The following is a 12,379-nucleotide window of genomic DNA, read 5'->3' as shown; positions in this document are numbered from 1 at the left end:
ACAATATTTTGCATCTGAGCTCACCTGAAACACCTGTTATCCCCCACTAGGGATGGGTATGCTTTTCTGGTATGGAACTCAAACTTGTTTTCTTTGCCAACTGAATAATTAAGAATCTGCACCTGTTACTTTTCTTTAACTGATTCAACTTAATGGGCAAGCTTTGTGGCACTCTCTGTACCCGATGCCCCACCATAATCAATCCTCTTGCTTTGCAAACAAAGGGCTTTCTTCTTGACAAGAGTATGATTGGGAAATGCTTTGTTTCACGTATATGAAAATTTAATTTCAACACATATAATATTCACATGATGTCTCTGCACATTTGTTCTCTCTCTCTCTCTCTCTCTCTCTCTCTCTCTCTCTCTCTCTCTCTCTCTGTGTGTGTGTGTGTGTGTGTGTGTGGAGAGACTAATTAGCTCTGAGGTTCTAGTCAGCATTAACAGAGGGTTCTACACAACATATGTGTGTATATATATATGTATGTATGTATTCCTTTATTAAATTCCATATAATATACTTGCATATAATATAGTCATATGTAAAACAAATATATTTCATATCCAATGCAATGTAGAAAGCAAAGCAAAATACCTAGGAGCTTTAGATCTAATGAGTAAAGTAAAGTCTACCTGAACATGCTGATCCCTTCCCAGCCCAGTGAGACCAGGTTTCTACAGCAAATTCCTCTCCACTCACTTCATGAAACATTCTCTTACATAGCCTGGACTCCTAAGGTCCAGCGACCATCTTACCAAGAAACTGGAAGCCCACGGAAGACATCACATGGATGCTCAGGTGTCACCAATACTCTCATGTAATGCCCATCTGACACCCAAGCAGTGGACTGCCCCATGGTGTGGTAATATGCTAGCTCATGTCTCAGCATATCCCTGGCCAGCCATTGACGGCAGAGAGCAAGACTTTGGTGGAAAACCCATGATCAAGGCAAGCTGACAAAGTGGTCCTAGGTCAGAGGACATGAGGCAGATGGTGACAAAGTGTTAATTTTTACGGTTAACTTTTCATCTTGGAATAACTACATATTTTTGGTTGCAAAAGTAGCCAAAGACCCCCTATTTGCCCTTCATTCAGATCCACCATGTGTCAATACATGGAATTTGGTATTAGAAAAAGAATACTCTGAAGACTGTGGTCTAATCTAAGGCTCTGCCTCAACTGCCACAGCTGTTCCTTAGCACCCCTCCCCCGAGCCCCACTCTGAAGCTCCTTCACTTAATGGCGCACGTTCACACGGACCACATGACCATGTGCTCAGGGAGACTTCCTTGTCTTTTAACTAAGTATTTTTGTTTGTTTTTATCTTGCATGGCTCTTCACTGGGGCATGCTCTATTAAAATTTAATCTTCTAAACACTGTAGTCACAAACCATAATTTGTATTGGAAAATAAGGAGGCAACAGACAGACGGCCATGAATATGCTTTATTTTAACTTTCAATAAAAATAAAGTTGTAAAAAACAAACAGCTTATTAGTAACAAGACTTTACTCCCTACTGCTAAAATTCAGTATTTTGTCCCAAACCAGTGGTTTATCTTTGCTTCACTGAGGTAAAGGACCAGGTTGATAATGAAGTATTCTTCAGTTTCCGCAATCCTCACTAGCTCTGCGTGCACTCCTCCATCTACATCCATGTAGTCGATATAGTACTTGTGCCCCAGGAAATTAGGACCAGAGGGGCAGGCCACGGGTCTCATGCACACTGGAGAACTCACACACCAAAAGGGCTTCTTGTTTTCATCCAGAAGAGTCACATCCACTACAGAGCAATTCTGTAATTGAGATTCACAAGGGTCAGGATAAATGCTCACTTCCACGGGAATTGTGGCCGAGCAGACTGAAAATGCTTCATGTGGCATCCAATTCCAAAACCCTCTCCTGCACATCATGGGGCCTACGTTTTATCTCACAGCTGCTGAATCAGTCCTTACCTGGTCTCCTCAGCAGTCATCCTCACCCTTGCATATGACCAAGGCACTGTCAGTATATAGCAGAAGTTAGAGGCAAGGTAGCAGAGCCACACAGGGAGCTATCCCCAAATCTCAGCAACCATGCTTTCAAGTCTTTTGAGCCTGCTGTGTATTGCAGGGCACCCTCCCCAACTGTCTGACCTCACTCTCTCCCAGGACGGTCTTTCTTCACAGGGTGCTCCTACACATCATGTACTCTCCTCAGAGAAGTGTGAGATCACCTCTGTTTCCAACACCAAACACACAAGTGTGTTTTTACCAGTTCCTCACTTACATGTCTGTGTTTTGTGTGCTTTTGGGCAGCCCACTAACAAGGAGGTAGCCTCTGACACAAGCCTCTATTTCTTGTCCACCAGCCCTTAACTTTCTAACATGTTCATGAAACTCTTGAAGAAAGGGAGGGAAGGAGCGAGGGAGGGAGGGAATGAGAAGGGAAGAGCTCAGGAGAGCTCATGAGGGAAAGAGAGAGGAGGGGAGGGGAGGGGAGACAGACACAGATACCCAGAGAGAACCAAAACTCTCAGTTTCAGAGTGACCTGGTTCTCTTCACTTAGCAGGCAAAACTTCCTTCCCCCTTTGTCCAGAGCCTTAAGTCCTACACACATTTCAGCCCATTCTTAGAGCCTCTTCCTAAGGTCTCTAAGCACAGTTAATATTTGCTAGGTATCCTCCACCTTGGCAGGTTTAGCACTGTTTATTATTCTTTGCTTCAAACACTACCTTCCAGTGCTTCCAGAACCACCATTACTTCCACCAGACCTACTACTAGTGGTCCTCACAGCCTGACCTAAAGCACTGGTTTTATCACATATAATTACTCTCTCTCTGGATGGAATTTGTCTACATCCACAACTCAAACAGTAATCTAGGTGTCTAAAAGTGGGCCGCCAGGCTGAACTTCCTTCAGGGTTCAGGAATTAAATATCCAAGGTCCTACTCAATACCTTGGATGACCCAGAGGATGGAGTGACTTAGTCAGACCTATGATCATTCCAGCAGAACTGACTAGAACTGCACTGTGGGTGGGTCCTAGAGTGACATCACTGAATGTCAGCTATATCTTGATGTCTGGGGTCATCCTTGTTCCTCTCGCTCCAACCATCTACCTGTAGCCCACAACTAATGCTGCATGGTCTGGATTAAAGTCAAACTAATGTCAAGCTCCACAGAGATTGCTAAACCTAGGCTACAAAAAAAAAAAAAAAAAAAAAAAAAAAAAAAAAAAAAAAAAAAAAAAAAAAAATCTGAAGAAAAAGTTACATGATTACTAAAATAGAAATACAAGACACTCTCTTTGCCTGGGAACTGTAGACACTGACTTCTAATATATAAAATGTCCCTTTGGATAAATGCTGATAAAGTGTGTCACCCAAATCTGATTCTGTTAAAAGAACAAAGCAATGCTTTGTTGCATTGCTTCCTTTGAAGTAACTTGATGGTCTGGGCTTCTATTCCCAAGAGGAAATACTGGGAGTAAAAGGAGCTAACTCGTGCTGGCCTGGTAATGATGCAGTCGGGAGCATCCTCTGTGGCAGATGTTCAACAGGAGGTCTTATCATATAGTTTACCGAGGCTGTAGTAGCTGAGGACAGTGATCTATGGTCACTCACTGTGCTTCTTGTGCAGTGCTGTGGGCCAGCCAGGTCCTGTGTCAAGGAGCCCAAGTTCGGTGTGATTCACAATGACACACTCTCTGTCTGTCTGTCTCCGTTCCTATCAGACGCCTTTCCTTCACACCTTGTCATTAGAAGGCTGTGTCTACAATTCCCAGGCAAAGAGACTGGCTTCTACTTCTCTGTCAATAGGCATGTGATTAAGAATTACTGCTTTTTTGTTTTTATTCAGTCAGGGTAATTACTCTATTACCCAGGCTAGCCTTGTACTGGTTGTGATCTTCCTGCCTTAGTTACTCCTGTAGCATAAGTAAGCATATCCAGCTAATACCCTATTCTACTCTAAGCCCGTCCTTCAAACAAAACAGAGGCTAAGTCCCTGAAAGCCAGTTTCTCAATCTGCATTTTTACTGTTCCCTATGCTGAGGGTGGTGAGATTCCTGGAGGGAACTCTCTGAGCTATATAGCAAACACATGGAACATGGTATCTCTCACTTCAGTACTTTCTTTGGGAACTTAGTAATAATATATAAATCTGAATATATGTATATATGCATGTGCAGATCCACCCACCCTTCAACTCTGGAGACAACAAACTCTTTACCTGTAAGGAAAGGTATTATTGGAGAAACTCCCCAGGGACAGGTCATCCACCACCCTGGTCAAAGACTCAGAATCTTGCCTTTAGACAGAGCAACCTATTGAAACATTGCCCCAGGCTTCCTGGAGGGTCAAGCGCTGTAGCCTCTGTGTGAAATGCTATAGAAGTCTCCAGAACACTTGTTGCTAAAGGACTCTTTAGAGTCAAGTCTCCCTTAAGTGCATTTCCAGGGGAGAAATTGTTTTCAATACTAGAGCTAGAGAAATCTTTGTCTCTTGGTATAATTATTATACTTTCTTTTTAATCCTAGAGAGAATACCTGCTTTGATCTTGCTCTGAACAGAAAATAAAACAAAGTAACTTTAAATTTAAGCTTGTTATATGTATATTCTGTCCTTCTTGGTCTTCGAGGTCCTTTTTAACCCTAATATTTTATTTTAATATGTCATTTTAATTCATAGTCATTTAAGTCTATCATATAAAAATAAAAGGCCATGCCAGGATAGATAACAAATCTGGTCACTGTCACTAGAGCTCTGCTCAGATGTCCTCAGGTGGTCCCAGACTCTACTCATCCCATTCAGTAAAGAAGGCCCAGGGTAACCATGGGCACATAAACACACACGCATGGAACACACACTTCTCTTCCCTCCCTCTTTAACAATTCCCAGCACTAAACCAACTCTCCCCTCCATATGGCTACTTTTATTTAGCTGCTCAAGAAGATGCTAGGAATTGTAACAGGAACTTACAATCACCAGCCTTCAACTGGGTGAAAATGTGGCCAGCATCAGCTCCTCACTCTCTCCATGGGGCAGACTGACTGTGTGAGGGAGTGAAGGGTACAGGATGATACAGGGAAAGCTATTCACACACAGCTACACTCTACCTACCCACTCTTTGGTACTTTATATGGAGAGCAAAGAGATTTGCTGTAGTATGAATGAGAATGGCCCCCATAGGCTCAGATGCCTGATTGGTCCCCAGTCAGTAGAACTGGGTGGGAAGGATTAGTAGGTGTGGCCCTGTTGAAGGAGGTGTGACTTATTAGAGGAGGTATGAACTGGGGGTGGGCTTTGAGGTTTCAAAAGCCTATACCAGACCTAGTATTTCCCTCTCTGTCTCTCTCTCTGTGTGTGTGTCTCTTTGACTCTCTGTCTCCCCCACAACCCCTCTCTGCCTGCTGCCTGTGAATGAGAATGAACACTTTCAGATACTGCTCACCAATACAGACACAGACTATGCCTGTCTGCTTTTCTGCCATGATGGTCATGGACCTAGCCTCTAGAACTGTAACTATGGACCAAATTAAAAGCTTTCTTTTATGAGACTTGTCTTGGTCATGGTGTCTCTTCACCATAGTCGAACTGTAACTAAAGCAAAATATTAAATAAACACTTGAGAAAATCTCACTCTGCTAAAAGTATTCGAAGATCTACAGAAACCAAAATACTTTTCAGGAGGGTTATATCTATACAGACAGTTTCAGGTTTGTTTGTTTTTTTACTTATACAAAAAGTTACTTGAAGAAAAAAAATAATTTTTTGTTTTTACCTCAATAAAGCCATCAAAAACATTAGTTCTCCATGCAAGGCCAACTTTTCCAACAAGAGGTAGATGTTCTCTGTTATTTTGTAAATTTATCACCACAAACGTCACATATCCATTCTCAGTGCACCCTGAAATGATTTAAGGTTAGTTTAATTATTGTATTTCAATGCAAAAAAAAAAAAGAGTCTTTAAACAGGCTATTCCCCAAGGGATACGTCATACTGCAAAGTGTTACTCACTGACGAGACAGTATGCTCTACCATGAGGCCTGAGTCATGAACCTGAGTCTCAGACACTAAAAAATGAGTGTGGGTTCTAGAGAAATTGTCAAATCAATCAGAAGATGGCCGAGGAAATACATGCAATGTCACTGCTAGAAAGACAAAGGCTCAGCTTCCCTGAGTGCGTTGGCCAGTTTTCCTTCACTGAAGAACCTGACAAGGAGGGAGGGTTACTGTGCCTCAGTTTTGAATATTTCCATGCAGGCCTGCCCCACTGCTTTTGGCTCATGATAAGTCTACATATAGAAAACATGTAGAGCAAGCTGAGGTCACATTAGACATTTAAGGGCACACCCCCAGAGACCTAAAAGCTTCCCCATAGTCCCCACCTCTTATATAGGGCCTACTACCTCTCAATAAGCTGAAAACCAAGACTTGTAAAATACATAGGCCTTTGGAAGAGGCATCAATACCGATTGAAGCTACATAACTTGGTCATGCCATCAGTCATGGAAACAGAAAAGGACAAACACTGATAAACTTTAGGACAGAGATGCAATTATCTCAAAGAAAGGAAATCAAATGGGATCAAGAAACAAGTGCTGACCCACCAAAGCAAGGGCTAAAGAGCAGGTGAACAAGAGGAGGGAAGGAAAGAAACCTATCTTTGGGTATGCTCATAAGTAGGGGAAAGTCCTATAAATGTTTACCATAGTCTGAGTCCAAACTGTACTAGCCCAGAACTGGGTACTGGCAATTTTGTCACCACACAAAGTAGTGCATGTGTTTAGTTTTCCAAAGCTTCTGGCAACAAAGAGCCTACAACACCTACCAGCTCCTATAAACACACACCTTGCCAAGTCAATAATGATGATCAGACTTGGTATCCGCCCGGAAGGCCCTTGCATGCAGACCAAACACTCAAGTCATTTGCCACCTGGAACAGCGGAGATCCAGGGACACAGGCCTGGTGAGACTGCACTGTGAATAACCAAAGCGCAGAGAGGTCTTGGCCGAGGACGCGAAAAATGCAACGCGGCCCTCTGGTTGGTTCATGGGAGCAAGACTGGCGAGACTGCACTGTGAGTAGCCAAAGCACAGAGAGGGGCAGGCAGAGCACAGAGAAAATGCGGACCTCCGGTTGATTCAGGGGAGCAAGAATCCTGGCACAGGGACTTGGTATCCGCCCGGAAGGCCCTTGCAAGCGGACCAAACGCTCAGGCCATTTGCCACCGGGAACAGCAGAGATCCAGGGACACAGGCCTGGTGAGACTGTGCTGTGAGTAGCCAAAGCGCAGAGAGGGCTAGGTGGAGCACACAGAAAACGCAGCCCTCCGGTTCAGTAGAGCTGGAACTCTGGCATAGGGACACGGGACACGAACGAAAAGCCCAGGCTCAAAGTCTAGACACACAGGGCCACAGTAAGGCACAAGTGCTTTTCAGTGGGAGCCGGGGTTTGCCCAGGAAAGGCAGTGCTTGCAACTCTACAGACCCTCTAACACCTAGACTAGAGAGGCGTTTGACACATAGGCCCAGGGAGAGCAAATCAGGAGTCCTCAAAGAGCAGAGAGTACTGTTGGAAAAAGGGTCCGTTGTGGCCTAGAGAAAGAGCCAGGTCCCTACTAGTAGTACTCAGGACCTGTGGGCACAGGGCTGAGCTACCAGAACAGCCTCACAACAGCTCCCACATCTGAGCTCACAAAGACAGAGCTGAGTCACTGCTAACAGAACTCACTGCTCGCCCACCAAAAGCCAAACACTCAGAATCAGTTTTCTTCTTGAAACCTCGGGCCCTCAGGTCCACGGGACAGACGGGTACCAATCACTGAAAACAAGACCATGTATAATCACAAACAACAAGATGGCAAAAGGAAAGCGAAAGAACATAAGCAATGGAAACCAAGATAACCTGGCAACATCAGAAACCAGCTCTCCACAAAACTATTCCACAAAACATCCCATCACAGCAAGCAGTGGAATGCCAAACACTCGAGAAAAAGAAGACTCAGACCTGAAATCATACCTCAGGACGATGATGGAGATCTTTGAGAAGAGCAGGAATTAAGTAAGGGAGGACAACCATAAACAAATAGAAGCTTTTAAAGAGGAAACATGAAAAACACTCAAAGAAATACAGGAAAACAGAACCAAAGAGATGAAGCAATTGAAAATGGAAATAGAAACAATAAAGAAAACACTAAAAGAGACAACCCTGGAGGTGGAAAACCAAAAAGAAAAAAAAAAAAAGAAAGAAATCAAGAGTCACAGATGCGAGCATCTCCAACAGACTACAAGAGATGGAAGAGAGAATCTCAGGGGCTGAAAACAGAGAAGATGCAAAAACCAAAAAGCTCCTAACCCAAAATGTTCAGACGATCCAGGACACAATGAGAAGACCAAAACTAAGGATAATATGAATAAAAGAGGGTGAAGAATATCAACTAGAAGGCATAGTAAATATCTTCAACAAAATCGTAGAAGGAAACTTGTTTACCTTAAGAATGGGATGACTATGAGCATAAAAGAAGCCTACAGAACTCCAAATAGAGTGGACCAGAAAAGAAATTCTTCCGACACATAAGAGTCAAAACACCAGGTGTTCAAAACAAAGAGCGAATACTAAAAGCAGTAAGGGAAAAGGTCATGTAACATATAAAGGCAGACCAATCAGAATTACAAATGACTTTTCAACAAAGACTATGAAGGCTAGAAGATCCTGGACAGTCATCATAAAGACCCTAAGAGAACACAAATGTCAGCCCAGGCTACTATACCCAGCAAAACTCTCAATCACCATAGATGAAAAGACCAAGATATTCCAGGGCAAAACTAAATTTACACAATATCTGACCACAAATCCAGCACTATAATAAATAATAGATGGAAAACACAATACAAGGAGGGAAACTACATCCTTGAAAAAAGAATAAAACAACTAAGCAAGAAAATCAAAAGAAGAAAGATACACAATTCCACCTCTAAAAGCAAAAATAGCAGGAAACAGCAACCACTATTCCTTAATATCTGTTAACATAAATGAACTCAATTCCCCAATAAAAAGACATAGGCTATCAAACTGGATACATAAATAGAATCCAGCATTTTGCTGCTTACAGGAAATTCATCTCAGAGACAAATACAGATACTATCTCAACAATTGGGAAAAAACCTTCCAAGCAAACGACCCCAAAAAACAAGTTGGAGTGGTCCTTCTAATATCAAATAAAGTAGATTTTCAACCAAAAGTTATCAAAAAAGATAAGAAAGGACACTTTTTACTCATTACAGGGAAAATTTATCAGGAGGAACTCTCAATCCTTAACATATATGCTCCAAATACAAGAGCACCCATATTCATCAAAGAAACCCTACTAAAGCGCAAAAAATACATTTCACCCTAAACAATAATAGTGGGAGACCTCAATACCCCACTCTTACCAATGGACAGATCATGGAAACAGAAACTGAACAAGGACACTGTAAAACTAGCAGAGGTTATGAACCAACTGAAATTAATAGATATCTACATAACATATCATCCTAAAACAAAAGAATACACCTTCTTCTCAGCACCTCACGGGACCTTCTCGAAAACTGACCACATAATTGGTCACAAAACGAGCCTCAATAGATATAAGAAAATTGAAATACTCCCATGCATCCTTTCAGATCACCATGGTCTAAGGCTGGTCTTTAATAACAACAAAGACCACAAAAAGCCCATATATACATAAAAACTAAACAATGCTCTATTAAATGATAGCAGGGTCAAAGAAGAAATAAAGAAAAAAACAAGGATTTTCTAGAATCCAATGAAAATAAAAACATACCCAAACCTATGGGATGCAATGAAAGCAGTACTAAAAGGAAAACTCACAGCTCTGAGTGCTTCCAAAAAGAAACCGGAGAGAGCATACACTAGCAACCTGACAGCATAACTGAAAGCTCTAGAACAAAAGGAAGCAGATACACCCAAGAGGAGTGCAAGAGATAATCAAACTCAGAGAAGAAATAGACCAAATAGAAACAAAAATAACCATTGAAAGAATCAACAAAACTAAGAGCTGATACTTTGAGAAAATTAACAAGATTGATAAACCCTTAGCCAGACTAACTAGAGGGCAAAGAGAGAGTATCCAAATTAACAAAATCAGAAAGGAAAGTGGAGAAATAACGACTGAAACTGAGGAAATTCAAGAAATCATCAGATCCTACTATAAAAGCCTATATTCAACATGGCTAGAAAATCTGGAGGAAATGGATGAATTCCTAGACAGATACCAGATACTAAAGTTAAACCAGGACCAGGTAAACCATCTTAATAATCCCATAACACCTAAAAAAATAGAAGCAGTCATCAAAAGCCTCCCAACCAAAAAAAGCATAGGTTCAGATAGCTTCAATGCAGAATTCTATCAGACATTTAGTGACTACCTAATACCAATACTCACCAAACTATTCCACAAGATAGAATCAGATGGAACACTACCACACTCATTTTTCGGGGCCACAATAACCCCTGCTCCTAAACCACACAAATACCCTACAAGGAAAGAGAACTTCAGACCAATCTCACGTATGAACACTGATGCAAAAATACTCAACAAAATCCTTACAAATCGAATCCAAGAACACATCAAAATGATCATTCACCATGATTAAGTAGGCTTCATCCATGGGATGCAGGGATGGTTTAATATACAGAAATCCATCAACGCAATCCACCATATAAACAAACGCAAAGAAAAAAACCACATGGTCATCTCACTAGATGCTGAGAAAGCATTTGACAAAATTCAACACCCCTTCATGTTAAAAGTCTTGGAAAGAACAGGAATCCAAGACCCATACCTAAATATAATAAATGCAATATACAGCAAACCAATAGCCAACATCAAACTTAAGGGTGATAAACGTGAAGCAATTTCACTAAAATCAAGTACTAGACAATGCTGCCCACTCTCCCCCTACCTATTCAACATAGTACTGGAAGTCCTGGCCAGAGAAATTAGACAGCAAAAGAAAATCAAAGGGATACAAAATGGAAAGGTAGAAGTAAAAACATCACTGTTTGCAGATGACATGATAGTGTACTTAAGTGACCCCAAAAATTCCACCAGAAAACTTCTACAGCTGATAAACAAGTTCAGTAAAGAGGCTGGATATAAAATTAACTCAAACAAATCAGAGCCTTGCTCTACTCAAAGAACAAACATGCAGAGAAAGAAAGTAGGGAAAGGATACTCTTCAATACTCACAAACAATATGAAATACCTTGATGTGACTCTAACTAAGCAAGTGAAGGACCTGTATGACAAGAACTTCAAATCTCTGAGGAAGGAAATCAAGAAATAATCTCAGAAGATGGAAAGATTTCCCATGCTCATGAATGGGCAGAATCAACATTATAAAAATGGCCATCGTACCAAAAGCAATCTACAGATTCAATGCAATCCCCATCAAAATTCCAACCCAATTCTTCATAGAGTTAAAAAGAACAATGTGCAAACTTATCTGGAATAACAAAAAAAAAAAAAAACCTAAAATATCAAAATTCATCCTCAACAACAAGAAAACATCTGTGGGAATCACCATCCCTGACCTCAAGTTATATTACAAGGCAATTGTATTAAAAACCACATGGTACTGGTACAAAGATAGGCATGTTGGTCAATGGAATAGAAAAGAAGATCCAGAAATGAGCCTTCACACATATGGTCACTTAATTTTTGACAAAGAAGCTGTAAACATTCAATGGAAAAAGGACAGCCTATTCAACAAATGGTGTTGGTTCAACTGGCACTCAGCATGCAGAAGAATGAAAATAGACCCGTTCTTATCTCCTTGTACAAAGCTCAAGTGCAAGTGGATCAAAGATCTCCACCTTAAACCAGCTACACTGAAATTATTAGAAGAGAAAGTAGGGAAAATCTTAGAACACATAGGCACAGAAGAATATATCCTAAACAGAACACCAATGGTTCATGCTCTAAGGTCAAAGATTGACAAATGGGACTTAATGAGATTGCAAAGTTTCTGTAAGGCTAAGGACACTGTCAAGAAAACAAAACAGCAGCCAACAGAGTGGGAAAAGATCGTTAGCAACCCCACATCTGATAGAGGCCTAATATCCAAAGTATACAAAGAACTCAAGAAGTTAGACACCAGAGAATCAAACAATCCTATTAAAAAATGGGATACAGACCTAAACAAAAAATTCTCAATTGAAGAATATCAAATGGCTGAGAAGCATGTAAGAAAGTGCTCGACATCCTTAGCCATCAGGGAAATGCAAATCAAAACAACCCTAAGATTCCACCTCACACCAGTCAGAATGGCTAAGATGACAGCAGATGCTGGCGAGGATGCAGAGAAAGAGGAACACTTCTCCACTGTTGGTG

At 41.3% G+C, this 12,379-nt stretch overlaps 1 protein-coding gene across 2 annotated transcripts in view; it reads right to left on the bottom strand.

Moving 5' to 3' along the window:
- Nucleotides 1-1,430: 1,430 nt before the first annotated feature.
- The window catches only part of FBXO15 (F-box protein 15), a 45,491-nt gene continuing 34,542 nt past the window's right edge, over nt 1,431-12,379 (bottom strand). For both annotated transcript variants that reach the window (XM_080920317.1, XM_080920318.1), the window contains 2 exons: nt 5,761-5,885; nt 1,431-1,794 (listed from right to left, as the gene is read on the bottom strand). In XM_080920317.1, coding sequence (XP_080776443.1) covers nt 1,528-1,794; nt 5,761-5,885 — 392 coding nt within the window. In that variant the 3' untranslated portion in view covers nt 1,431-1,527. The remainder of the gene's footprint in view (nt 1,795-5,760; nt 5,886-12,379) is intronic.

This window comes from Micromys minutus (genome assembly GCF_963924665.1).
Source record: "Micromys minutus genome assembly, chromosome: 8".
NCBI lineage: Eukaryota > Metazoa > Chordata > Mammalia > Rodentia > Muridae > Micromys > Micromys minutus.
The sequence above is the reverse complement of the archived record's forward strand: the minus strand, read 5'-3'. Positions and strand labels throughout refer to the sequence as shown.